This window comes from Akebia trifoliata, chromosome 1, assembly GCF_017979445.1.
Source record: "Akebia trifoliata isolate Shusen 1 chromosome 1, ASM1797944v1, whole genome shotgun sequence".
Classification (NCBI taxonomy): domain Eukaryota; kingdom Viridiplantae; phylum Streptophyta; class Magnoliopsida; order Ranunculales; family Lardizabalaceae; genus Akebia; species Akebia trifoliata.
The window spans coordinates 33,559,747-33,585,283 of NC_141375.1; the positions used below are offsets into that span (position 1 = coordinate 33,559,747).

A 25,537-nucleotide genomic window follows, 5' to 3' on the forward strand; every position below is an offset into this window, starting at 1 on the left:
TCTCCATTTTGCGTTTCAAAATTTGAAACGCAGATTATTACATTTGACCGCTATTTGAAAAGCGGATAATGAAAGCTTCGCACAGCTGAGTTAAAAAGCGTCGAAGTGAAAAGACGAAAATAACCTTCGTCATTTATCAAATTTTCAGCATTAGTTCGCGATAAAACGAACATCTTCGACAGAAACCCTTCGTCCATTCAATCTCTCTCTCTCTCTCTTCGATTTCGACGGCATCGACGACCTACCTTGACGACGGCGATCAAATTTTCGATCGTAACCCATCGACAAAGACGACATTGTTTGGTTAAACCGAAACCCATCGATTAACAGCAAATCATTCGAAACCCATTTATCATTAAACCTTAAATCGGTGAAGACAGCGACGACGATCGATGCCATTGACAACTCCGAGTCCGATCGACGCCATTGACGACGACGAATCTCCTGAACGCTTTTGCAAATCAAGATAGATTTAGAAGAAATTCCCATTAGCCCCAAAACTAGAGAAACCCAGAATTATAATTAAGGAAAAAATTGAAGATCAAAAGGGGTATAATTAGAAAGATTACTCAGTTGCCATTGTTGTTATTGGAGCTCTGGTTTTGCTGAAACAAAGCAGTTTTAGTGAAGAAGAAGGTTTGGTGCGAATCTTTAGTGTTGAAGTACGGAGAGAGAAGGAGTTCAGGACAAGTTGTGGAGACGTCAAGAATGATGAGTTGCTGAATGTGAGCTCAGCCATTAATGGCTCTTTCTAGAGTGGAAAGATTCGATGTCATTGTAGAGAGGAAAGATTCCAGATACACTCCATACCACCTTGGAACTAAGGGCGCATTTAGAAATGGGAGCAACTCCCACCCTAGACTTCTAATTGATTTAAACGGTTCACCAATTTCATAGAATTGTAACTCCAAAAAGGTGCTCAACTCCCATTTTTAATAAATAAAACCTTAGTTCAAACCAGGTCTACTAAGGTTGTCATCAATGGATCGAGTCTGGATCGGATCAGGGTTGATTTGGTACCAATACAATTAAGATCAGATCGAGCTAAATCCGATTTTATATACTAAATCTAAATCAACATCACACATCTCAATAAATATATAATATAATTTATATACTTTCTAACATGTTATTGTATCGGGTCCTTACTAGATTAATACATGGTTGATCTAGATCTTATCCAATAAGATATCGGATCGAATCCTTATCAAAATCCAAAACATCGATCCATACTTGAAGTTATTGGATTTGAACGGATCCATACCTAAAATAATTATTTTAATTTTTATATAATTTTTTTATATTTATATATATTTAGTATAATTATATAATTATAGGAGTATTCTGGTAAATTTTAATGTATTCTGGGTGCATTATCAACCTTAAGGGTATTTTGGTCATTTTACCCTAATACAGCAAATTCTTGAAGTTGTATCAAGCAGTAATTACTAGATTCTGACAGCAAATTCTGACAGCACAGCACTTTTAGAAAGCTCTATCAAGCAAGCTTTTCAGTGTTTCAGATTCTGACAGCAGATTCTAGCAGCAGATTCTGACAGCAGATTCTGACAGCAGAAGTTGACAGCTGAATCAATCAGGCCCTAAGTAATTCAGAAACTGGGTACTCATTGATAATATGTGCCCATGAGACCAAACCATCTGATTCAAATCATGTCCAAGTCGATCATTTGCAATCGTAGGCACCAATGCAACATCCCAAGTGGATATTCAATGATGACACTACCTCCAAATCTTAACTTTATAAATTCCAACTCCAATAATCAGAGTACAATTTTGTTGTTAGGAAAATTTTGTGTTAAGTTGACGAACCAATGACATGATGTCACGTGTATTAAAAAAAACACTAAAAATCTAAACTTCTAATCATTTAGAAATTTTCTCTCTACTTGAGCACAAATTTCTATCACACTTGTTTTTTAAATATAGATGGTGGTATGCTATTGATTCATCAACTTGCACATAAATATCTTAGAGTGCTGATTTTGTCACTCAACCTGTCAAGATAACTCAAAAGCTCATTGACGTGGCAGGTATAAGAATTGTAGATTTTTTTCTCAAGATACACATTTACACATATTTTATTGGAATGTACCGTTGTGTATCTTGAGGAAAAAAATCTATGTTCTTGCCAAGCACACATCAATTGAGTTTTTGAGTTACTCAGTCAGGTTGAGGTACAAAATTATTACACAGTTTCTTAATAGCATATTCATACTCCAATAACCCCACCCGCAAATATGCCTAAAAACTATACTTAAAAACGAATAGTAAAGGGCAAAAAGGTCATAAACTGAAAAGTTAGGAAAAGTGTTCTATTAGTCCAGCTTTAAAGGCAACCTTTCTTGTGTTGTTAGAAATTTCGTGACACGTGTCAATCATACTGCCATCAGTCATGATACGACAAAGAGAGGCCACTTGTCTTCCATTCTCGTGCAACAAAAAGCAAATTTACAACTCTCATGGTACTTTAGTCCACCAACTCACATGAAACGAAGAGAAAAGCCAAAAAGAATATCTTCAAGGTAATTTTGCCATCAAGTTTGGGTATTTTGGGCATAATGTTTTGCTATTTAATATCTCCTCCTTACATAAACGAGAAAAATATCTTGTAAAATGCATTTTTGAGCTGGCACCCATCTCTGTTAGAGTGTGAGAAGGCTGAGTAGAAGTCGTCTGAAAATTTGGATTCCACAAATACCCTTACTTTTGCATTTAAAATTAATATAATCAAAATCATTTTAATAAAAAATTAAGAAAATCGTACCACACGATCTTATAATCTAATTGATTAATTTTCAAAATTATAAAAATATCTTTTTTACTATGTAATCTTAAAAATCCTTTAATCTAAACTACAAATAAACCATTTTAATACATATGTTTAGTCACGGGGAGAGAGTGAGTACGGCTACCACTTTGAGATGCATGAGATGAATTATGAGATTCTTTAATTTATCTTTATTTTCGTATTACCCATTTTATTTTGATACTTCTATATGATTAAACTTTGATATCAAGGTCAATTTTTTAATTTATAAATCATTTGACATGACGTAAGATTATGTGACAATGAGTAACTCTTTTCTGTATCACTTTAGCAAGATATTTAATAGTATTCACCTATTTTTTGATCTTGTGTGGGAGATATGTTCTGCCTAATAAACGATTCCAATCTGTGACTAACGCTAAATCATAAACATAATACATTAGATTGAGATCGAACTATTTGCCCAAGATTCATCGTGCATACCAATGTATAGTGAAGATGTGTATATTCCACATTATGCTTTGCATTTACAATTAGATTTAAACATTTTACATAAATGATTTCTATTCATTAGATGTAATCATTTCAGATATTATAATCCAAACATATTCCAAAGCTTTTGACCATAAATCATAAATATGTATATGATTTTTCTTGAGAGATTCTATTGACACATCAACTTTTATTTATAACACACCAACATTTTGAAATTGGGTGAATCTCCCATTTGTGCTCTAAATATGAAGTAATTTCTAGTCTAGTACATTATTCGTTTTAATTCGGAAAATATGCTTTTTCAATGAATTCATCAATTTTGTGATCAATAAATTCACTGATGAAATACCAATGATTTTGTTATATTAGCAATCTCATTGATTGTAAAGTGACAAATTCATAAAAAAAAACATGTTTTGGGAATTAAAAGGATTAGTGTATTGGAATTGGAATTTTGACATAAGTTACACATTTTTTGAGAAATTTCTCTAATTTATGTGTTGATTGATGTGTTATAAGTAAAAGTTGGTGCACTAATAGAATCTCTATTGTTGACCAAAATATTCACAAATCAGTGGGCTCAAAACAAGGTCGGTGATTCTAAGTTTCTAACCTTCACCAACTGCTTTGACGATGCAACGCGTTGCTTTGTTACAGTAGTTTGATGTGAAGTGTTCACAACAGACTGACCGAATATTGTTTTAGATCCTTCTTCTCTGCTTTGACTGTTTCACACTTTTTAAAATTATTACTATATTTCCATATTTTCACCGGATTATATATTTATTAGAAAAGAAATCCTTCCTTTTTAATATTTCAACTTATTAAGAATGGGTTCTACTAATCTAATCGAAACTTAAAACTGTTAATCAACCTTCTTAATGAAAAAAGATAGATTTTTCCACCTCGAGCTTCTCAACTTCGTTCATATAAAAAAGACATTGTTTTCTTTGTTCGTGTTCTCTGTGAGAGTCTGTGACCCTATCTCTCCAAATCAACCTAATCTTTCTCTCTCCCTCTCATGTTTTGTTCCTGAAAAGCTTGATTTTTTTGGGTTCTTGTAGGGATTTGAGAAATATGGAAGCTGTTTTACAGACAAAAGGTCTTCTTTCTCTTCCTTCAAATCCCAAAACCAGGGCTCAAAACCCAGAACAAGGGTTGAGACACCGTTTGAGCAGCAAAACAAGCATATCTGTTGGTGGGTTTTCTCTATCTGTTAATGGGTTCCAAAAATTTAATGGGGTTGTCTCAAAAACTCATGGGTTTTACAAGAAAAGTAGAAACTTTCAGATTTGCAGAGCAGAAGCTGCAGCATCAGCTGATGGGCAAGCATTTCTAGGTGACGTGGAGAAGCCCAAGTTCTTAGGTCTTGAGATTTTGACTCTTAAGAAGATTATCCCACTTGGGTTGATGTTCTTTTGTATCCTCTTTAACTACACAATCCTTAGAGACACCAAAGATGTCTTGGTTGTGACCGCTAAAGGGAGCAGTGCAGAGATTATACCATTTTTGAAAACTTGGGTAAACTTGCCAATGGCTATTGGGTTTATGCTCTTATATACTAAGCTTTCTAATGTGCTTTCAAAGCAGGCTTTGTTTTACACAGTCATCCTTCCCTTTATCGCCTTTTTTGGGGCATTCGGGTTTGTTCTGTATCCTCTTAGCAATGTGTTTCACCCTACAGCGCTCGCTGATAAGCTTCTAGCGGCGCTGGGGCCGAGATTTCTTGGCCCAGTCGCGATTCTAAGGATATGGAGCTTCTGTTTGTTCTATGTCATGGCTGAATTGTGGGGGAGTGTGGTGGTTTCAGTTCTGTTTTGGGGGTTTGCCAATCAGGTGAGATTATTTACCCAATTGGATCTATTTGGATTTTATTTTTGAATAGATGATTATGTTGGATTTTCCCAAGAATTCTTATTCATGCTTTGATTTGGATTTTATGTTTTTTGTTAGATATTCCTAATTCTTGCTCATGTATAGGTGTTTAAAGGTGTTCCTTGATTATATGATCAGATTTGATGTACTAGGATTGGTTTGGCTTCAAACTTTTCTCTTTTAAGAACCTCTGATGGCTTTCCATGATTCTTGTTTAGATGAGTACCTTGGTTTCTTAATTGGATTTCATTTTGTGTGTGTGTGTGTGTTTTAAATCTTCATTGATGTTTTCTTTCTCAATTCAGGTTTTTTGACTGAAGAAAAGGTAAAGAAATATGTTAGGGTTCTTTATGTTATTATGGTACTGAAACAATATCAACCTTTTCATGACTTGTTAATTGGATTTGAGTGTTTGATTTTTTTTGCCGAATTCTCATATGACGTTAGTTTCCTCTAGGAAATAAGATTGTCTAGGCCTCTTAGTGTACCCGACTAATCCTCGGGCACGTGCAGTCCCCTTTCCCCACATGCACCGCATAATTTTTGGGATGAACCCCTGAGTGTGGCCCCTAAGGAGCGATTCAAACTCAAGACCTCCACTGATTCATTGCACTTCTATTGTTCTACTTGCTGATATATGTTGAATCCAAGGAGTAAAAGGGTCTGTTATACTTTCATAACGACAAGTGGGAGCTACTGCTATATAACGGTAATGCTTGTTTTGTTAAAATATCAAATATTAATGTTTATTGTGTGGGTAAAAATCTGGAACCCCGGAGGTCAACATTCAAGTGGCTTTCACTCCTTCAAATTCTCTGGTGGTCTCCCTTGATAGCACTTCAATGATTAAGTCTATAGGAAATTTGACAAAGTTTTGGCTTGATCGTCAAAGATTTTTGTGCCTGTTTTTATACATGAGGTTCCTATTTTTGGATTCCTAGTGGGCCCTGGTTTTGTCGGTATTGAATTCATGCCTTCGCCACTTCAGTGCATGCCTTGCCACACATTGGTTTTCATCTGTTTGGCAATTGTAAAGCTGAGTGATTTTCAAATGTGCCTACTTGGAATGGGCGACGTGGCTGTCTTCCAGTCTCTGTGATTAGCCACAGAAGTCTTTTGGTGCCTTTAGGTGGATCATGACGTCAGACCTCAGGATGGATTCTCGCATGCTATGATGCATGCCAAATTGGTGTCAGGCTTCCAGTGCACACATTCTTCTATGATGGCTATCTTCGCTTATGTGACGAAGTAAGCTCGTTCCATGGGTTTAGTCCCGAAAGGGATTTTGGCTTTGAAGATTTGAAGTAATGGACAAAGTTTTCTTATGAAATTTATAGGACAATGGGGAGATGCTGTTTGCCGTGTCTAATGTATAGTACAGTTTGTCATTTAAAACTTGAAAAGGGCTGCATGATGAATGACCATTAGAGAATTAGATTTCTATTTTTTATCAAATTGTTAAATTTGAAACCCTATTTTTTTTTTTGATAAGTATAAAATATATTGAAAAAAAGAGACGAACAAAATACAAGAAGAGAAAGCCGAGGTAACCCCTCAAAGAAAAGCAAAAACGAATGAAAAAATACCAAGACATCAACGATTACACAAGGAATTCCATCTAAAACAAACTCAGCGAAAGTAGTTCCCGGAAACTCTACGTTCAGATTTGACCAAAGGTACAAAAAGCTCAAAATCTCCAAGAAAACGCCATGAGAGCTTCTCGACTTACTTTTGAACACCCTGTTTTTTGGCGACTTAAAATGTTTGTTTTTAAATTTTAATAAAGTTAGTAATATATGGTCTGTAAGAATGTAACATGATTGTGTTTTATTTATTTTTTCCTGCAAATGTGTACTGTTGTAATTAACTGTTTTAGTTTTAGGTCTATTTTTATATCTTATATAGTTTTTTTTATTTTTATTTTTTTGGTTGCAACTAGCTGGAATTTGACAAGTATTTGAACTCTTTTTGATGTAGCCTTACTTCCCTCATTTAAACTCTTGATATTAATATATTGGCCGTTAAAGCTGTAAATAATGTCACTGCTTTCTCTCTCTTCATGCAGATAACTACAGTCGAAGAAGCCAAAAAGTTCTACCCGCTGTTTGGCCTTGGAGCAAATATTGCCCTTATTTTCTCCGGTCGTACTGTAAAGTACTTCTCTAATCTGAGAAAAAATTTGGGTCCCGGAGTTGATGGTTGGGCCATCTCCCTGAAAGGAATGATGAGCATTGTGGTTCTGATGGGGCTTGCAATCTGTTGTATCTATTGGTGGGTGAATGCTTTTGTGCCTCTTCCAAACCGCAAGAAGAAGGTAAGCCTCCGAATGGGCACATGTCCATAAACTAACTAATAATATTGAAATATATATTTTCTAATATGATGAAAAATATATATATTTATTTTGATATGGTTTTCATCCCAGTTCATTATAGTACCATGCACAAACTTTATGACCTCACCATGGTGGCACCTTCAGATGAAAAAAATAAATTTTATAATTTACAAGTATTGTTTCATGTAATGTTATTTAAATACACCTATAATACTATTATGCAATGTTATGTAGAAGATACAAGCAAGAGAAACTCCTAGAATGCTTTACCCTTTTTTCATGAAGAATTTAAGTGCCGAGCATAATATGAATCTTTATTCTTGATGATATGAACAAATGCCACTTCAACTCTAGCAATGCTTGGGGCCTAGTTATTAATCTCTGATACAAAATAAAATCAGGAGGGGAAAAAGTTTGAGTGTAATTTGAGATTTTCATTATAAAAAAAGTGCTAGAACACCCGACAAAAATAGGGAATTTTTTTAAAAAAAGTTGAGTTCTGTAATTTTTTCTCCAAATATTGTGATTTCAATAATCTGGCATAATTCACAAATAATAGGTTAATTATCTGGCCAAGAATTTGCAATTTTCAACAATTATTCCAAACTTTTCAACCATGCCAACTTATTATAGTTTTTCCGTGAAATTTAAAAATTCATGCCAAGGATTCTTCTACTGAATGAACCTGATCATTTAAGGCACGAGAATATATCTATACGTCCATGATTTTAAACCTTGCAGGTTTGCAGATTTAGGTGTCTTACGTAGCAATTGGAGAAGTTTATTGAGACTTAGCCCACAATTTTTTTTTCTTCATGGGATGTTACTCCTTTGCAGGAAAAAAAGCCGAAAATGGGAACAATGGAGAGCTTGAAATTTTTAGTATCCTCAAGATATGTAAGGGACCTTGCAACGTTGGTGGTTGCCTATGGTATCAGCATCAACCTTGTCGAGGTTACATGGAAATCAAAGCTGAAGGCTCAGGTAAAGCGAACTTTACTTCAAATGATACTTACTCCTTAACCACCACTGATCCCTTCCTTTAATTGTGCAGTTTCCGAGCCCAAACGAGTACTCATCTTTCATGGGTGATTTCTCAACTGCCACCGGGATTGCAACTTTCACAATGATGTTGCTAAGTCAATGGATATTCGATAGGTATGGATGGGGAGTCGCAGCCAAGATTACGCCCACGGTGCTACTTCTCACTGGCGTTGCCTTCTTCTCGCTGCTTTTGTTTGGGGGCCCTCTGGCACCCCTCATTGGGAGTCTTGGGTTGACTCCTCTGCTTGCAGCCGTGTACATCGGTGCATTGCAAAATATTTTCAGTAAGAGTGCAAAATATAGCTTATTTGATCCTTGTAAAGAGATGGCTTACATTCCTTTGGATGAAGAGACGAAGGTATGTAGTACTAACAAACTCAACTCATGTTTCCTACTTGATTATGCAATTCTTTTCTTTTAGGGCTTAAAATGGGTTGGATTCGGCTCAGATCTGAGTATATCCATATCCGGATCCAACTTGGATCCTACTAGAGAAATCATATCCGAACCATTTTGATTTCACTTGATTCGGGTCGGATAATTTTGGACAGTTTACATTTTTTCTTCTATATTTGTAGTAGAAAATGATATTTTGAAAAACCTAAAAATAAAATTTTGAAAGCAATATATAATTCGGGTGGATATATGGATGGATCCATATCTGACTCGGATCATGGGACTCCAAACCATGTCCGACCCATTTTTATTTGGTTCTACTCCAAGGACTCAAATCCGCTAAATTGGAATTTCGGATAAAATCCGACCCATTTATGCCCTATTTTTTTTCATTAACGGAATACTTGGGCTCTGATTTTAGGTTAAAGGGAAGGCAGCGATTGATGTTGTTTGCAACCCATTGGGGAAATCTGGAGGGGCTTTGATCCAGCAGTTTATGATCTTGACGTTTGGGTCGCTCGCGAATTCGACTCCCTACCTTGGTGGAGTACTCTTGGTGATCGTTCTTGCATGGTTAGCTGCAGCGAGGTCTTTGGATTCACAGTTCACTGCCTTACGCACCGAGGAAGAACTTGAAAAGGAGATGGAGGAGAGAGAAGCTGTTAAGATACAAGTGGTGTCTCAAGATGGAACTAATCTGTCGGTCGGGATGGCGAATGGCTCTCTTGCAAGCGGAAGGGGCTCATCTTCAGCTGGCGGCGTGTCAGGCAGTTCTTCTGAGACCTCTCCAACCCAATAAATTTCTTTAATTATTTGGCAAACAAGAAAAATAACTAGGAACGATGAGAAATAATTTTAGATGACATGTTGGTGGATCTTGTTTACGTGATGGATAGAAATAATAAGACCAAGGGAGGTATGTTGCACATGATTATTTAAATACTGTTTTTTTGGTAGATGAACAAAATATTTTTATATAGTTTTAGCCTCAATTGAAGTTATGAAATCATTGAGGTTCGTTTCATTTATCGATACTAAATTTTCTCTATTTGGTATGCTACCCTTTTCAAGAACACTCCGTAACTTACTTTTGATTCCCCGTTTGTTCTACTGCCCAGATTGGGATCAAAGTGGTGCAGTCCTGCCCAGATCTTGTGTTTCCTATATGTTCGCCAAACAGACTGTTTCTTAAGCTTCGGCTTAAAATGAATTGTTGGTTTTCTGCCTTGTTTTTGATCAATGATTTGAGAGGCAAACATCGTCCTTGATGATCAAATCCCATCCAGGGAATGTTGAAAAATCAGTCTTAAAAGATTTCTACTCTTGAATCGATTTGATCGTTTGGTGACGATGTTCTTAGAAGTGCTTTCAGAATTTGGAAGGCATTTGATGAAAAACTAAGTTTTGTAGGACATACTGATAATTAATTTAAAATCTTAGAAATATTGCAGGGGGCATTTAGTCATCAAATAAAATGTTATAAACATTTTCATAAAAAAGATGCTCAAGTTTCTCAAATTTTTTTTGTCCAGAATCTTATTGAAGCTGAAATCCAAACGAGGGTCCAGGTCGCTTCGGCTTCTAGCCCACTTCTGAATCCTAATTTTTACAACCATAATTTGACTTTTAAAAGTGTTTTTAGGAGGGGAAAAGCTAAAATACACCCCAGAAGTAGTGCCAATGTCAATTTAACAATTGGATTCATGATTTTTTGACTCTGATCTTGAATAGATAGAGCCCTTGACGAGTTCCAAGCCCATGATCAAGAAATGCTCCTAGGGCCCAATCATGGTTTCCATTGCATGACAGATGGCCCAATATTATGAGCCCTCCCCTTGAGAGGCCCACTCATCGCATGCTAAATATAGGATTCCTGACAGTTTTGTATGGGAGGGAAAACGCCAGAGAGAGAGAGAGAGTTCTTTGGTCTTGCTTTGGTAGTCTAAGAAGATAAGAAACTTTCATTGTTGGTTGGTGTTTTAGTGAAACTTCGCTCTCCTTCCCTAGAGAATAATGCAGGTATGGCATGTGATATTGTATTTAATAGCTTCTTTGTCTCCTCTCATTTGGTTGGTTCCTTAGTTTGTTTCTTCGTCACAGAGAATGAGTGGATGAATATGATATATCATCCTACCATAGAATATTGCATTTAATGAGCCCTTTGTCTACTGTGTGTGTGTGTGTGTGTGTGTGTGTGAGTGAGTGTGTAAAGTATGATTGGTCTTCATTCAACCTCAAAAAATCCCAACAGTAAGAAAACTTTTCTTCCTGAACCACCCATTTTATTTCTCTCCATGAATTACCCTATTTCAATTCAAACCCATCTCTATTTCCAGGGTATTATAGTCATTTGGCCACATAAACCACAAGGGACTATATTGTACCATACTTCTGTTGTCTGTTTTATTCCCTTTTTGACTTTTTGTACCCATCTAGTAATAGAACGTTACATGAACTTTCCCCATATAAATAACAACTCCATTTCAAGGCTCTTCTAGCACACCAAGAGTACCTCTACAACACTAGAATGCAGAAGATTACATTGCTGGAATCCATGTCCATCTCCAGTAAGTCGTCCACGGCTCAACTTGCTGTTGATTGTTGGTTTGATGATTCATGCATCCTCGACATGGATTATTTCGTTAAGACCCTTTCAAGCATTAAGGCCAAAGGTGTCAGACCGGACCTTATCGGTTCAATTATCACAAATTATGCTTCTAAGTGGCTCCCTGACCTCTCTGATGATGAGCCCAATACGGGTTCAACCAATTTCGGAGATTCACCTGAGAGTGTAACAGCATTGTGGATGAAAAAGAGGTTTTTTGTTGAGACACTAGTAGGAATTCTCCCTCCTGAGAAAGACTCCGTCCTCTGTAATTTTCTATTGCGACTCCTCCGCACAGCTAATATGGTTGGTGTTGAGCCAAGTTATCGTGTTGAGCTCGAGAAACGGATATCATGGCAGCTTGACCAGGCCTCACTAAAGGAGCTCATGATACCCTCTTTTAGTCACACTTGTGGTACTCTACTGGATGTCGACCTTGTTCTCAGGTTGGTTAAGAGTTTCATCAACTTAGACGAAGCTAGTAGGAGTGGAGCTGCTCTGGTCAAAGTTGCAAAACTGGTTGATTCCTACCTTGCTGAAGCTGCTATAGATGCCAATTTAGGACTTTCTGAGTTCGTCACACTTGCCGGAGCTCTCCCTAGCCATGCCCGTACCACGGAAGATGGGTTGTATCGAGCCATCGATACCTATCTGAAAGTAAGTACACCTTACGTTTTAACTTTTTCTGCACATTAAAATTGGAAGGTTGAAGGTGCTAGCTTCCTAAGTTGGTTAAAGTCTGAAGGTGTTGATACCACGACATGGGTTCAAAATCCACCTTCACCTACTAATTACTAACCACTAATCTGTGGGTGTTGATACCATGAAATGGGTTCAAAGGTTTTTGAGGAGTTTGTTTTTAGGTGGGAGTCTGTTTGCTCAAGGTAGCTTCATGTCTTCTTTTTTTTCTTTGCTTCTTAGGTCAATCATCTCAGCTGCCTGTTGTACATTATTTCTTTTCTTAATAAAGTCATACTTATCAAACAATAAAATAAAATAATAATAATAATAATAATAATAATTCATGCTTGCCTAGCTAAAAAAAAGGGAATTGAAAGGCTCAATCATTCTGAGGGACCGAGTTAACCTCGGGGAGAGATGGTCCCAAGGGATTGACTGTAGTAGTTCAAGTTTCAAAGGCTTTCTGTTACACTTCTTCGGTCCTCAGGAGAACTAGCTATTATTGATTTGTCACCTTCACCACATTCTTTATCTTCAGGTTCATGATGATTTTAAAAGGCGTAAATCCCCCTTATCTTTCTTGGCAATGGCCATAATAACCCAATTATGTTTCTATCATGACTTGAATCTTCCTACATGACAGGGAAGACTGGGTAGCAGATAGTAGAGGATGAGAGTGAAACCCCATCTTCAAATAGTTTAATTTATCCCTCACAACTTTTGTTACCCTCATTTCTATTGACAGGTGCACCCAAATGTGTCAAAGCAAGAACGGAAGAGTCTCTGCAGATTGATTGATATTCGAAAACTGTCAACTGAAGCGTCTCTCCACGCTGCTCAGAATGAGCGCCTACCTGTCCGTGCAGTAATCCAAGTTCTCTTCTCTGAGCATGGAAAGCAAAACCGTCAGTTTGATTGGAGTGGGTCCTTTAGTGGATCCCGAAGTCCAGCACTTGAGCCTCCAATACGGTGCCTTTCAAAGCGTGAAGTGATGGCCCAGCAGATGGAGCTAAGGAAATTGCGTGAAGATGTTCATAGGCTTCAGAACCTGTGCAACTCCATGCAAGGGCAGATAGATAAGCTCACGGAAAAGAAGAAAGGCTTTTTCAAGTGGCGGAAGTTAGGGGTTCCTTTGTTCCGACCTGTCATCATGGTTGACAGGATTGAGGGTGATGGGGTAGGTGGGATGGGGTCCGAGCGGCGAACACCAGTGGATATGAAGACAAAGTTGGTGCATGGTAGAACCCCTCCGAAGTGGAGGAAATCAATGTCTTGAAGAAGGGTCGATAATAGATTATTTTATGTTACTTCGCAATCATGTTTATCTAAGATTAAAATTCTTTCTTGTATTTCTTACGATAATTTCTTATTATGCCTTTTAAGTTTGTTCATTAAGATGGATCAGTATGTTACTATAATCTTGATTCATAATGCTATAAAATGTGTTAAGAGGAATGCTAGCATCACTTATAAGGAGTTAAGGCTCTACTACACAAAACTATTTCCCATTAGCAATCATGAGCGAATGGTACAATATAAATACAACATGAACATCACCAGAAGTCCTTACATGAGCATGATCCATCCTTGAAATGATGAAACCGATTCCTATCCCGCACGATTATCTCCCTATTGTAAATTTTGGAGATAAGCTTTGTTGCAGAGTGGCAATCACTACACACACGAAGGTTCTTCACAACTCGAATTGGTGTCCCAGGGCTTGTACTTATGAGTCCAAAAGAGATTGCTAGTTTTTCACTGTGGTGACTAAGGGTGTTCTCTTTTTCCTCTTCTTCCATTTCATATAAAACTTCAGATTTGTTGGGCATGTAACCGGCTACCTTCAAGCGACATATCATCTCCTCCAACATTTCATAGATTTCGGAGGATTGAGGGAGAGATGTATCGCCTTTGAAAAATTCATGAACGACTCCATCCACCTCTATTGAACTACATCCAAGGGGTTTCTTTATGTTCCTCTCTACCATGAGTTCCCTCATTCTTTTAGCTTCATTCCACTTCCCTAATGAACTATATATTTTCAACAAGAGCACATACATCCCACCATTGTCTGGGTCGAGTTCTAAAAGTTGTTGTGCTACTCTCTCTGCAACTTCAAGATTACCATGAATCCTACATGCACCAAGAAGGCCACCTAATACGAAAGAATCTGGCTCCACTGGCATGTCTAGTATCAACTCTTCTGCTTCGGCTATATATCCCGCACGTCCTAACATGTCAATCAGACAACCATAGTGTTCGACACTAGGTTGAATGCCATACACACTTGACATAGAATCAAAATGTGAGTACCCTTCATCCACAAGACCCGCGTGACTACAAGCGGCCAAGACACCTATGAAGGTAACAGCATCTGGTTTCACCCCACTCCTTTGCATCTCATAGAAAATCTCCAAAGCCTTCTCTCCTTGCCCACCCATTGCAAGACCAGTAATCATGGCCGTCCAAGTCATGACGTCTCTTTGGGGCATCTTATGGAAAACTTGTGATGCCCTCTCTATGCTCCCACATTTTGTGTACATGTCGACAAGTGCTGTTCCTAGGACTACGTCGACCTCAATACTTTCCTTCTCAATATATGCGTGCAACCATATGCCAAGCTCGAGATTGCCCAGATGGGTAGAGGCAAGAAGTAAGCTCACCATAGTCACTTTATCTGCTTTAATGCTCTTAAGCTGCATCTCGCGAAAGAGTAACAAAGCTTCATCATAATTACTATCTTCAACATACCCATTGATCATGATATTCCAACAAAACAAGTTCTTTACAGGCATATTTTCGAACAATTCTCGGGCAACTGAGAGGCAACCACATTTGCAATAGAGATCCATGAGAGATGTGGTGAGGACAACATCGAACCCAATTTCATTCTCATCCATGTACTTGTGAACAACTTTTCCGGTTTCCAAATCTCTAGCCTTGGCACAAGCCGTTAAAACATTCACCAAAGTAACCTCATTGGGCTTCACATTTTCAGATTCCATCCTACGGAAAAGCTCGAGGGCTTCAATAGGTTGATCCCACTGTGCGTAAGCACCGATCATTGTTGCCCAAGATACCACACTTTTTTCAATCATTTTATCGAAAACCCATCGAGCAGAAACCAAACTACCACAATTCGAATACATGTTCATCAATGTATTCTGAATGTAAGAGTCCGATGCGAAACCGAATTTTGTGGAGTGGCAATGCAACTGTTTCCCCTCATTCAAATCACGACAAGATTTGAACAAAGAAGGGAATGTGAAATTATCAGGAAATAAACCGTCTTCGATGATTTCTCGATAGAAAATGATGGATTCTTTATGCAAGTTTTTGTTGGTGTAACCTCGAATTATGGAGTTACAGATAAAAGTGGTGGGATTGGGGATTTGGGTGAAGACAAGACGGGCGTAATCGAGGTTACCCGAATCTTCTAGAGCGGCAAAAGCGATGATTCTGCTAGCGCAGAAGACATTGAAGATGAGTCCTGTTCTTATCATTTGGGCATGGATTTGCTTGAGCTCCTTCATGTTGGAGCATTTTTCGAGCAAAACAAGACATGGGTGGTGTGTGGAGGTGGTGGTCTTGAAGAGGGGTTTTTCAGGAACTAAGGATGGTGTAAGGTGGTGGAGGGATAGAGGAGCTGCCATAGCTGCTTCTACTTGGTAGTTATTTCTGTTAGGGAAGCTCTGTTTCAAGTTTAAATGAAATCATTTAGGAATTGAGGCTCATGGTTTGTGAATTGTCATTGAGCATCAATTTAATCTATGAATAATAGTTATTTAAAGAATAATGATAAATTAATTCACTCACTGACATGGCATGTGCACAGAAACATAGATATTTTTCTTGTGTATCAAGAGGTAAAAATATCTACGGTCATGATAATTTGACTCTTTTTTCTAGACACTCCCTACGCCCACCATAGATCCTTGCTTCAAGATACACAAGAAAAAGATATATGATTCTGTAATTGCTAGGTCAGGGAGTGTCTGAAAAAAATAACGTCAGATTATCATTAGTTAAAAATCTATGATGCCCACAAACCACATCAACCAGTCAATTTTGAGGGAAAAAAGTTTGAAGTGGGCAGCTTGCTTCAAAGTTTGAGTAGAACCCTCTTCTTTGGATTACATGTGACATCTTCAAGGTGGTATCCCAAATATTATTAAAAAGTAAGAGTGTAAAATAAATTCAAAAAAATCATGTGTCATATTGCGAAAGGATTCTATCAAAATTTTAAAGCAGGCTGCCCATTTCAAAGTCCAACTCAATTTTGAGTAGCTTTTTTTCAAGACAGTTTATCACGACTATTATTTAAATGCAACTATATCTTAATAAATAATGTTAAATTAATTTGAATACTTTGATTCATTTGCGACAAGATGTCCGTCGGATTCAACTTGGCATGGGTGGGGGTATGAGACAAGATGAGATGATATATTTTAGAATCATATTTGGGAATATATTTTTGGATAAATTCCACTAATATAGTTAAGACAATTGATCTATAATAATATAAGACAAAATAACTTTTTTATATTTAAAAATTTTTAGGGATCAAAATAAATATAATCTAAAATCCTCTCTTGGTAAATAACCAAACGTTTGACATTAACAGCTCACGATTTAGAGGAGTGCTTACCTTAGCTCATGTACCTTGCCTATTTTGGATCATGAAAATGCACAAGCATGATAGGTGGATTAGACTCTAGAGATCATCATCACCTACAATACTTTCACTTTTATTTTTATTTTTTTATGTTCGAATTGTATTTTTAGATTTTCCATTTGAGCCATTATCGTGAGGATATGGGGTAATGGGAACTTTAGACCTGGCCTATATCCAAAACCAAATCCAGGCCTACATCTAAAAAGAGAAAATGTCAACTTTTCAATATTTTATTGGAATAATGCTGAAGTAACCCCAGACTGGAATGAATCCATGACCCATCCACTTTCACGTTAAAAAGTGCAATAGTAAGGACTCTTTATTGAGTCCTAACTAAATTATTGAACCCACATTCATAACCGTCAGGTCTTATTAAGTTAGTATGGATTTCACCTTTAATTGGGGTCCTTGGGTTTACCTTGTGGCATCAAAAAACATGATCCGATGCATTAGGATTGTAGAGGAAAAAATTCTATTTGAAATTCTTTTACTAAAAAATGTTATTTATCACCATTGAATTTCAAATTTAAATTTAGGCGTTACATGGAAGTTTGATAGTCGTCCATTTTCAAAACTTTAAATTAAGATCAAAAGAAATTATTTTTTGAATTATTATTATTATTTTTTTAGGATGTGAGTTTTTAGGATGAAATTTAGAGGGCTAGTGTTGGATTTAGCAAAATGACCATTAGGAAGTAGGAGTGCACACTAGATTGGGTACATTCGAGAATCGAACCAATCCGAAGCCTTTTGGATTGGATTGGTTCAAATTGAGCATGGCTTGGTTCGGGTGCGGATTATAAAAAAAAAATTCGATTAATTTGATTCAGTTCCGGATTAAGGGTATAATAGAACCGAACCAATCCAATTAAGGGTATATATATATAGGGAGCGGTTCAGTAACCCTAAAGTTTACCAAACATTTTTCAAAACATGGGTTAGAAACTTTGGAATGAGCTGATTTTTTGTGAGGATGATCTTTACGGTGAAGAGATCATCCTCTCCAAAAATCAGTTCATTTTGAAATTTCTAACCCTAGTTTACAAATTGAAGAATTGTGGACCGTCCAATTTTTGTAAATCACTTTTGATGGGGTTAGAAGTTTTGGAATAGGCTGATTTTTGGTGAGGATGATCTCTACATCATAGAGATCATCCTCACAAAAAATCAACTCATTCTAAAGCTTATAACCCATTTTTGGCACAATGTTTGGCAAACTTTAGGGATGTTGAACTGCTCCCATATATATATATATTGTACTAATTTTTATATGCTTTAACAATAGATTTAAAAAAATAATGATTTTCTCTTAATGAATTTCAACTTCTTTTCTATTTTATTTTATGTGTGTTTTGTGTCACACATATTTGAATATGATTTTAATATTTTTTTTTTCTCTTTTTTATTAATTATGGATATTTGAATTATAAGAATTTTTCTATCGATCACTCCCCCACTTAAAATATCCATGAAATTTTAATTTTTTAAAATAAATTTCAATAAGTTTTTATGCATAGGTAGATCGATGTAAGATCGGACTAAGGGTTTGTTATTTTTGTGTTATACGTGATACTTTGTTTATGTTGAAATAATAAGTATGTTGATACTTTGTTTATGCATAATGCTTTCTTTAATATTTATTTTACTTAATTTTAAATTTTAGTAATTTTAATTTTACTATTGAAAATAATGAGTATGAGAATCGAGATTCGATTCGAACCAAGGTTGGTTTGGATTGATTCAGTTTTATAAGGTAATTGGATTGATTCGATTCTAAATTTGTAGAATCGATCATATTTAGTTCGATTTCAATTTTGTCAAAATTCGAATCAATCCGAACCATGTGCACCCTATTAGGACGGCTTAAAATCTTTAATAAGTTAGGACAGAAAATGTTTCTCTATTTTAATTTGAGCGGTCTTGCTGTTATCGTTAGGTGTACGTTTTCCCTTATCATGTACCGTTCGATGTTTGTCGAGATCTAGACTTAATACCATCAACGGTTTTGAATCAAAGTAAGGCTTTTTGCTCAAAATAACAGCAAGAGAAGTTATCTTCTAAGTTGTAACCGTTAAACCCCACCCAAAACCCTTACCCAAAACAATGCTCTGTTTCTCCAAAAATGGCGGTTTCTGCTAAAACCCCTCCAATTCCTCTCCAATCAGACCATCTCCATCCTCTTCACTCAAAATTCCACAGACCCAAAACCCTAAACTTCTCTCCAATTCCTTCAAACCTCCAAATCTCCCTTAAAAGAACCCAAGAAATCTCTGCTCTCAATACAAACTCCATCGACACCACCAATTTAAACTCACATATAAGAGAACTATGCCTTCAAGGGAATCTAGAACAAGCTCTGCAACGCTTAGATTCCATGGCGGAACACCGGGTGCCCGTCGACGAAGAAACCTTCATTTCTTTGCTGAAGCTCTGCGAGTTAAAACGAGCAGCTCCACAAGGAGCTCGAGTTCATGCCAAAATCTCAAATTCGATGACCCAATTGAGCATTCGCTTGGGAAATGCTCTGTTGAGCATGTTTGTTCGGTTTGGGAACTTGCACGACGCCTGGTTCGTGTTCGGGAAAATGGAAGAAAGAGATGTTTTTTCGTGGAATGTGATGGTTGGTGGGTATGCTAAATTGGGTTTCTTTGATGAAGCATTGAATTTGTATCATCGAATGTTGTGGGTAGGAATTAAACCCGATGTGTATACGTTTCCTTGTGTTTTGAGGACCTGCGGAGGCATCCCGGATTTGGAACGAGGGAGGGAGGTTCATGTTCATGTAATTAGGTTTGGGTTTGAGTCAGAGGTTGATGTAATAAATTCTTTGATCACTATGTATGTGAAGTGTGGGGATGTTCGTAGTGCACGGTTACTATTTGATGGAATGCCCAGGAGAGATCGAATCTCGTGGAATGCGATGATTTCGGGGTATTTTGAAAATGGGGAGTCTTTGGAAGGATTGGGTTTGTTTTCTATGATGAGAAGTATTTCTGTTGATCCAGATTTGATGACCATGACTAGTGTGATTTCTGGTTCTGAGCTTCTTGGGGATGAGAAATTAGGGAGGCAAATACATGGTCACGTGATCAAAATGGAGTTTGTGGTTGATGTTTCGGTGAATAATTCATTGATTCAAATGTACTCCAGTGTTGGGAATTTGGAGGGAGCAGAGAAGTTGTTTTGCAAAATATGGTCCAAAGACGTGGTGTCGTGGACAACAATGATATCGGGTTATGAGAAAAATGGGTTGCCTAATAAAGCTGTGGAAGCTTACAAACAAATGAGGTTGGAGGGTGTGATGCCTGATGAGATCACTATCGCAACTGTTCTGTCTGCTTGTGCTTGCTTAAGACTTCTTGATATGGGTATTAAGCTTCACGAATTCGCTAATCAAACAGGGCATATTGCATACACTATAGTTAGAAACACCCTTATCGAAATGTATTCTAAGTGTGGGTGCATTGATAAGGCTTTGGAAGTCTTTAAACGGATACCCGAAAAGAACGTGATATCATGGACTTCGATAATCTGGGGTTTACGGATTGGCAATCGGAGCTTTGAAGCTTTGGCTTTCTTTCGGCAAATGAGGTTGCTTCTAAAACCCAATTCAGTTACTTTGGTTGTTGCCCTCTCTGCTTGTGCTAGGGTAGGGGCTTTGATGTGCGGAAAAGAAATCCATGCCCATGCACTTAGGAGCGGGCTAGGATATGAGGGATTCCTATCTAATGCACTTCTAGATATGTATGTAAGGTGTGGAAGGATGGAATACGCGTGGTCTCAATTTAATGCTCATATTGACAAGGATGTCGCTTCATGGAATATTATGCTAACTGGCTATGCCCAACAAGGACATGGAGCACTTGCTATAGACCTGTTCGGCAGAATGATAGATGCCGGAATAAAACCCGATGAAATTACATTCATTGCTGTCCTATGTGCTTGTAGTAGATCGGGGATGGTAAGTGAAGGTTTGGAGTACTTCAACAGCATGGAACAGCATTACTCTGTCACCCCAAATCTGAAACACTATGCTTGTGTGGTGGATCTTCTTGGTCGTGCGGGACATTTGGAGAAGGCTCACGAGTTTATAGAAAAGATGCATTTAGAGCCGGATCCTGCTGTTTGGGGAGCATTGTTAAATGCATGCAGGATACACCAGCAAGTTGAGCTCGGAGAAATTGCGGCGCAATTCATCTTCGAAATGGATTCAAAAAGTGTTGGATATTATGTTCTACTGTGTAATCTATATGCCGACAGCTGTAAGTGGGATGAAGTTGCAAGAGTGAGAAAGATGATGAGAGAGAAGGGCCTAACTGTTGATCCTGGATGTAGTTGGGTGGAAGTTAAGGGAAGCGTCCAAGCTTTCCTCAGTGGAGATGAATCCCATCCACAGATAAAGGAGATCAAAGCATATCTAGATGGTTTATATGAGAGGATGAAGACAGCGGGTTTTGATATAACCAGTGATGGTGTTGTAGATAAAATTGAAGCATCAAAGGCAGAGATCTTTTGTGGGCACAGTGAGAGATTGGCCATTGCCTTTGGGATAATCAATACTTTGCCAGGAACACCTATTTGGGTTACGAAAAACCTCTATATGTGTAGAAGCTGCCATCATACAGTGAAATTTATCACCAAGATAATTCGACGGGAGATTACTGTAAGGGATACTGAACACTTCCACCATTTCAAGGATGGGATCTGCTCCTGTGGAGATGAGAGATATTGGGGAAGACATGATAAGTAAAAGAAGTGAAAGAACTTCGTAGTTCCTACCTTTCACGCCTTCCCCGGATTCAACAGTTTCAAGGTTGATGCATTTGTTCTAGTTCGAGAACACCAAAACTTTTCACAGAGCTTGTGATATAAAGCACCTTTAGATTGAGCTACGGGCTTGACCCTTGAAAACCTAAAGCGGTTGCGTAACATGCAAAGATGGTTGGGATACTGGCTTGACCCTTGAAAACCTAAAGTGGATTGCATAATATGCAAAGAGAAAGAAACTAAACAAGTAATGAAGCCCCTTGTTTCCTCTATCATCACACTGTACCACTTGAATGAAACAGATGAGATTTTACTTTTGTATGATTCCTTCCGGAGTTCACTCCCTTTTGGAGTCTTTATTCTCCAACAAACATAAATGACATAGGAGTATGGGTACTTGTTCAATGCTTTTGTATTTATTTTTATTTGTGTACAATTGCAAAAATGGGTCCACCTAATATTAGAAATTAATGTATGAAGTTACCAAACAGCTGGTGATGCTGTCAAAAAATATCATGTTACTACAATTTCTATCTGAGCTTGTGTCATCTTCATATATTTAATCCATGATCCATTTTTGTTGTTGTTAAAAGATCCAGTGTTGTGAATGTTTGTGTTTATAAGTCTGTTCTCTATCCTAGTCAAACTGTAATTTTGAAATTGCAATGCAGATTCAAATGCTTGAACCACACACTCAAGTCCTTCAACAAATCTCTTTTACTTGGAAAGAACTACGGGATAAAATATCTGAGTTCAGGTTTCATACTTTCACAATAGAGTCATGCCTTCGTTAACTTTTCTTCAGTACAAGATTGCTAGATTTATTAACAATAATTTTCCGAAAGATGCATTGCATATGCCTGAAGGAAGACAAATATCAGTTGGTGTACTGTTCTTTTGTGCCAAAGAAGGAAATTCACCACTATTGTTTCACAACATGCCAGAGGGGGCTAGTCTTTTGAAATGTTTGATTTCTGGATTTTTGGAGAAAGGGAGATTGAAAGAAAGATTGGGGTGGTTGTCTAATATATCAAGAGGTATGAGTGAAAACTCTACATCTGCAATGCACTTAATATGACTTTGAGAGCCAAGTAGTTTTGTATTGGGTCTGATCTCTTACATGAGATGCCTTCTATAGATATTGTCTCAATGAATTCTTATCAAATCTGGTAGGATGAATTGGTTGTAACAATCAGAATCTGCTCTAACTCCCCCTCTGACAAACACCCCCCTTCCCCCAAACTCTCTCCACGTGGAAGTTGTGTTTCCCAAGGAAAAATCTATGGTTGTACACACAGCCATGTGGGGAGAGTCTGGGGGAAGGGGGGAGTTTGTCAGAGGGGGGAGTCAATTTATCATTATTCTTTCTTTCTCTTTTTGTTTATTTGTGCTGTGTTCCCACATTATTGCAGTAAAAAGATAGAATCATAATGGAGATTGATACAGACCTGGGCACCTTCAAATACAGAGGTAAGAGAAAATTTTGGATCATTGGAGTAGGTTGTAAGGCCTGTTAGAGCGAAATGTATATTTTTTTTTCACAAATTATCATTTCAATTCAAATTTGTGAATACTAAATAATTGTTTCATGGAAAGAAGCATCACGATCACTTGATTCATAAACAGCCTGATTTAGTTGAAGCATGAGACCGTCTAGAATCAAATATATCAAATCAGAATGATGATGTGTCTTGTCTCGGACATGGAACTCTTGAACAACCCCATCAATTTCAATCGAACTATATCCTGGGGATTTCTCCATTCTTCTACCACTCATAAGGGCTCTCACTCTTCTAACATCATCCCACCTTCCTGCTTCAGCATATATGTTAGAGATTAGTACGTATAAGCCTTCTTCATCAGTATCTAACCTCATAATATGTTGGGCTACTTTCTCTGCAAGTTCCACATTACGACGAACACGACAAGCAGAAAGAAGAGAACCCAAGATTATGGGGTTTGGTTCTACAGGCATTTTTTCAATAAAATCATAAGCTTCTTCTAAAAGTCCTGCTCTACCAAGAAGATCCACCATACATCCATACTGCTCAATACTCGGAGTGATGCCATACAAGCTAGACATAGAATTGAAGTACTGGTACCCTTTGTGAACCATGCCTGAATGAGTACACGCACAAAGAACAGCCGTAAAACTTACACTATCAGGTACAACATCCCCTACTCTCTCCATTTGGTTGAAGAGCTCGATGGCTTTCCTTCCATGTCCATGCATGGCAAGTCCCCCTATTATAGCATTCCACGAAAAAGTATCTTTCCGAGGCATACTATGGAATAACCGTAAAGCATTTTCTGCGCACCCGCACTTGGCATACATATCAACCAATGCATTTCCTAGACACATATCTTGCCTCACATTGTGTTCTTCTATATAAGCGTGAACCAATTTGCCTTGATCCAATACACCCATCTGGGCACAAGCAGATAACAAGCTAACAAGAGTAACTTCATTCGGTTCAACCCCTGAGAGTTGCATCTCTTGAAAGAGGTCCAAGGCCTCTTTGAATTTGCTTCCTTGCACATACCCAGTAATGAGAGCCGTCCATGAGAAAATGTCTCTATCTGGCATTTGACGGAAAACAGATACAGCTCCCTCAAGATCCCCACACTTTGAATACATGTTAATAAGAGCATTTCCGACAAAGACATCATAATTGATCTTGTGTTCGTTTATATGGTTGTGTAGGAGCTTCCCCTGGTCAAGATCACCCAATTGTGCACACGCTGACAATGTGCTTACCATTGTGATTTCGTTCGGTCTCGCATCTGAGCTGTCCATTTCTTGAAACAGCCTTAAGGCTTCCATAGGGAAGCCATTCTGACTGAACCCACTGATCAAAGCATTCCACGAAATCGTATTCCTTGTAGGAATCTTATAAAAAACTTCTAATGCAGTCGACATGCTTCCACACTTAGCATACATGTTCAAGAGTGCATTACCTATAATTGTGTCAGAATCCATCTTATTGTTCACTATGTGAGAGTGAAACCACTGCCCTCTGTCAAGATCTTGGAGATGCCCGCAAGCTGAAAGTAGGCTAACAATAGTGACCTTGTTTGGCTCGACACCTTCTCTTCTCATCTCATCAAATAGAAGGAATGATTCCTCAGGAAGATTCAATTGAGCATAGCTAGAAATCATAGTTGTCCATGCAACGACATCTCTTTCGGACATCTTGTCAAATACTTTTCTAGCAACTTTAATTCTCTCACAACTTGCATAGAAATTAACGAATCCAGACATAATAAACATATCTGATTCAAACCCATATTTCACAATCTGCCCATGAAGGCTTGTACCAAGTTCAAGTGCTCGAATGTGAGAGCATGCTTTGGTTAGAATTGGGTATGTGTAACTATCAGGAGAAAACCCTCTAAGGAGCATTTGTTTAAGGAGCAAGAAAGCATCTTTTGGGGAAAATTTTTGGGTATAACCCCTGATCATGGAGTTCCATATGAAGAGGTTTGGGTGGTGGATTTGATCAAATATACGATGAGCATAATCCATGTCGAAATGTGTAGATGAAACAGTAAAGAAAGCAATGATCCGGCTGACAAGAAATGTATCTTGGATTAGAGAAGTCCTGATCATATGAGCATGAATTTGGTTTAATTCGTCCATTTTCAAACAGTTTTCTACGAGGGATTTGATGTTTTGATGGTGGTGTTGTAGCCATCTTATATTGGTTTTGGGTTGAAAGTAGAGGTAGGGCATGTATAACCAATGGTTCAAGGAAGAGCCATGGAAGCAATGAAAAGTGAACGTTTCTATAAGGGTCTTCAGTCTCTCCCTAGAAAACTTTTAAACTGAAACTTGAACTTGAGCTCCTACTGAAGTAACTGATTTTTAAATTTTTT

At 37.6% G+C, this 25,537-nt stretch overlaps 3 protein-coding genes and 2 pseudogenes across 3 annotated transcripts; 3 read left to right on the forward strand and 2 right to left on the reverse strand.

Annotated features, from left to right (window-relative positions):
* The first annotated feature begins 4,167 nt into the window (after positions 1–4,167).
* LOC147411951 (plastidic ATP/ADP-transporter-like) lies at positions 4,168–9,981 on the forward strand. Its single transcript, XM_086454479.1, has 5 exons — positions 4,168–5,119; positions 7,224–7,472; positions 8,331–8,477; positions 8,548–8,895; positions 9,355–9,981. The coding sequence occupies exons 1-5, from the start codon at positions 4,361–4,363 to the stop codon at positions 9,730–9,732; spliced, it is 1,881 nt and encodes a 626-aa protein (XP_086310605.1). The 5' UTR covers positions 4,168–4,360; the 3' UTR covers positions 9,733–9,981.
* Positions 9,982–10,117: 136 nt separating this feature from the next.
* Positions 10,118–13,610, forward strand: LOC147411952 (root phototropism protein 3-like). Its single transcript, XM_086454492.1, has 2 exons — positions 10,118–12,195; positions 12,965–13,610. The coding sequence occupies exons 1-2, from the start codon at positions 11,461–11,463 to the stop codon at positions 13,493–13,495; spliced, it is 1,266 nt and encodes a 421-aa protein (XP_086310618.1). The 5' UTR covers positions 10,118–11,460; the 3' UTR covers positions 13,496–13,610.
* A 59-nt stretch (positions 13,611–13,669) lies between these two features.
* Positions 13,670–16,152, reverse strand: LOC147411953 (pentatricopeptide repeat-containing protein At2g29760, chloroplastic pseudogene; annotated as a pseudogene).
* A 2,787-nt stretch (positions 16,153–18,939) lies between these two features.
* Positions 18,940–22,066, forward strand: ECB2 (Tetratricopeptide repeat (TPR)-like superfamily protein). Its single transcript, XM_086454498.1, has one exon. It carries the CDS (start codon positions 19,017–19,019, stop codon positions 21,642–21,644), a length of 2,628 nt encoding a protein of 875 aa, XP_086310624.1. The 5' UTR covers positions 18,940–19,016; the 3' UTR covers positions 21,645–22,066.
* Positions 22,067–23,055: 989 nt separating this feature from the next.
* Positions 23,056–25,481, reverse strand: LOC147411955 (putative pentatricopeptide repeat-containing protein At3g05240 pseudogene; annotated as a pseudogene).
* Between the last annotated feature and the right edge of the window lie 56 nt (positions 25,482–25,537).

Excerpts from the sequence above, each read along its gene's own strand:
- LOC147411951 (XM_086454479.1), top strand. The coding sequence starts at position 4,361 with ATGGAAGCTGTTTTACAGACAAAAGGTCTTCTTTCTCTTCCTTCAAAT. Across the intron at positions 5,120-7,223 it reads TTTGGGGGTTTGCCAATCAG|ATAACTACAGTCGAAGAAGC; the intron begins GTGAGATTATTT and ends CTCTTCATGCAG. Across the intron at positions 8,896-9,354 it reads CTTTGGATGAAGAGACGAAG|GTTAAAGGGAAGGCAGCGAT; the intron begins GTATGTAGTACT and ends CTCTGATTTTAG.
- LOC147411952 (XM_086454492.1), top strand. The coding sequence starts at position 11,461 with ATGCAGAAGATTACATTGCTGGAATCCATGTCCATCTCCAGTAAGTCG. Across the intron at positions 12,196-12,964 it reads CCATCGATACCTATCTGAAA|GTGCACCCAAATGTGTCAAA; the intron begins GTAAGTACACCT and ends TTCTATTGACAG.
- ECB2 (XM_086454498.1), top strand. The coding sequence starts at position 19,017 with ATGGCGGTTTCTGCTAAAACCCCTCCAATTCCTCTCCAATCAGACCAT.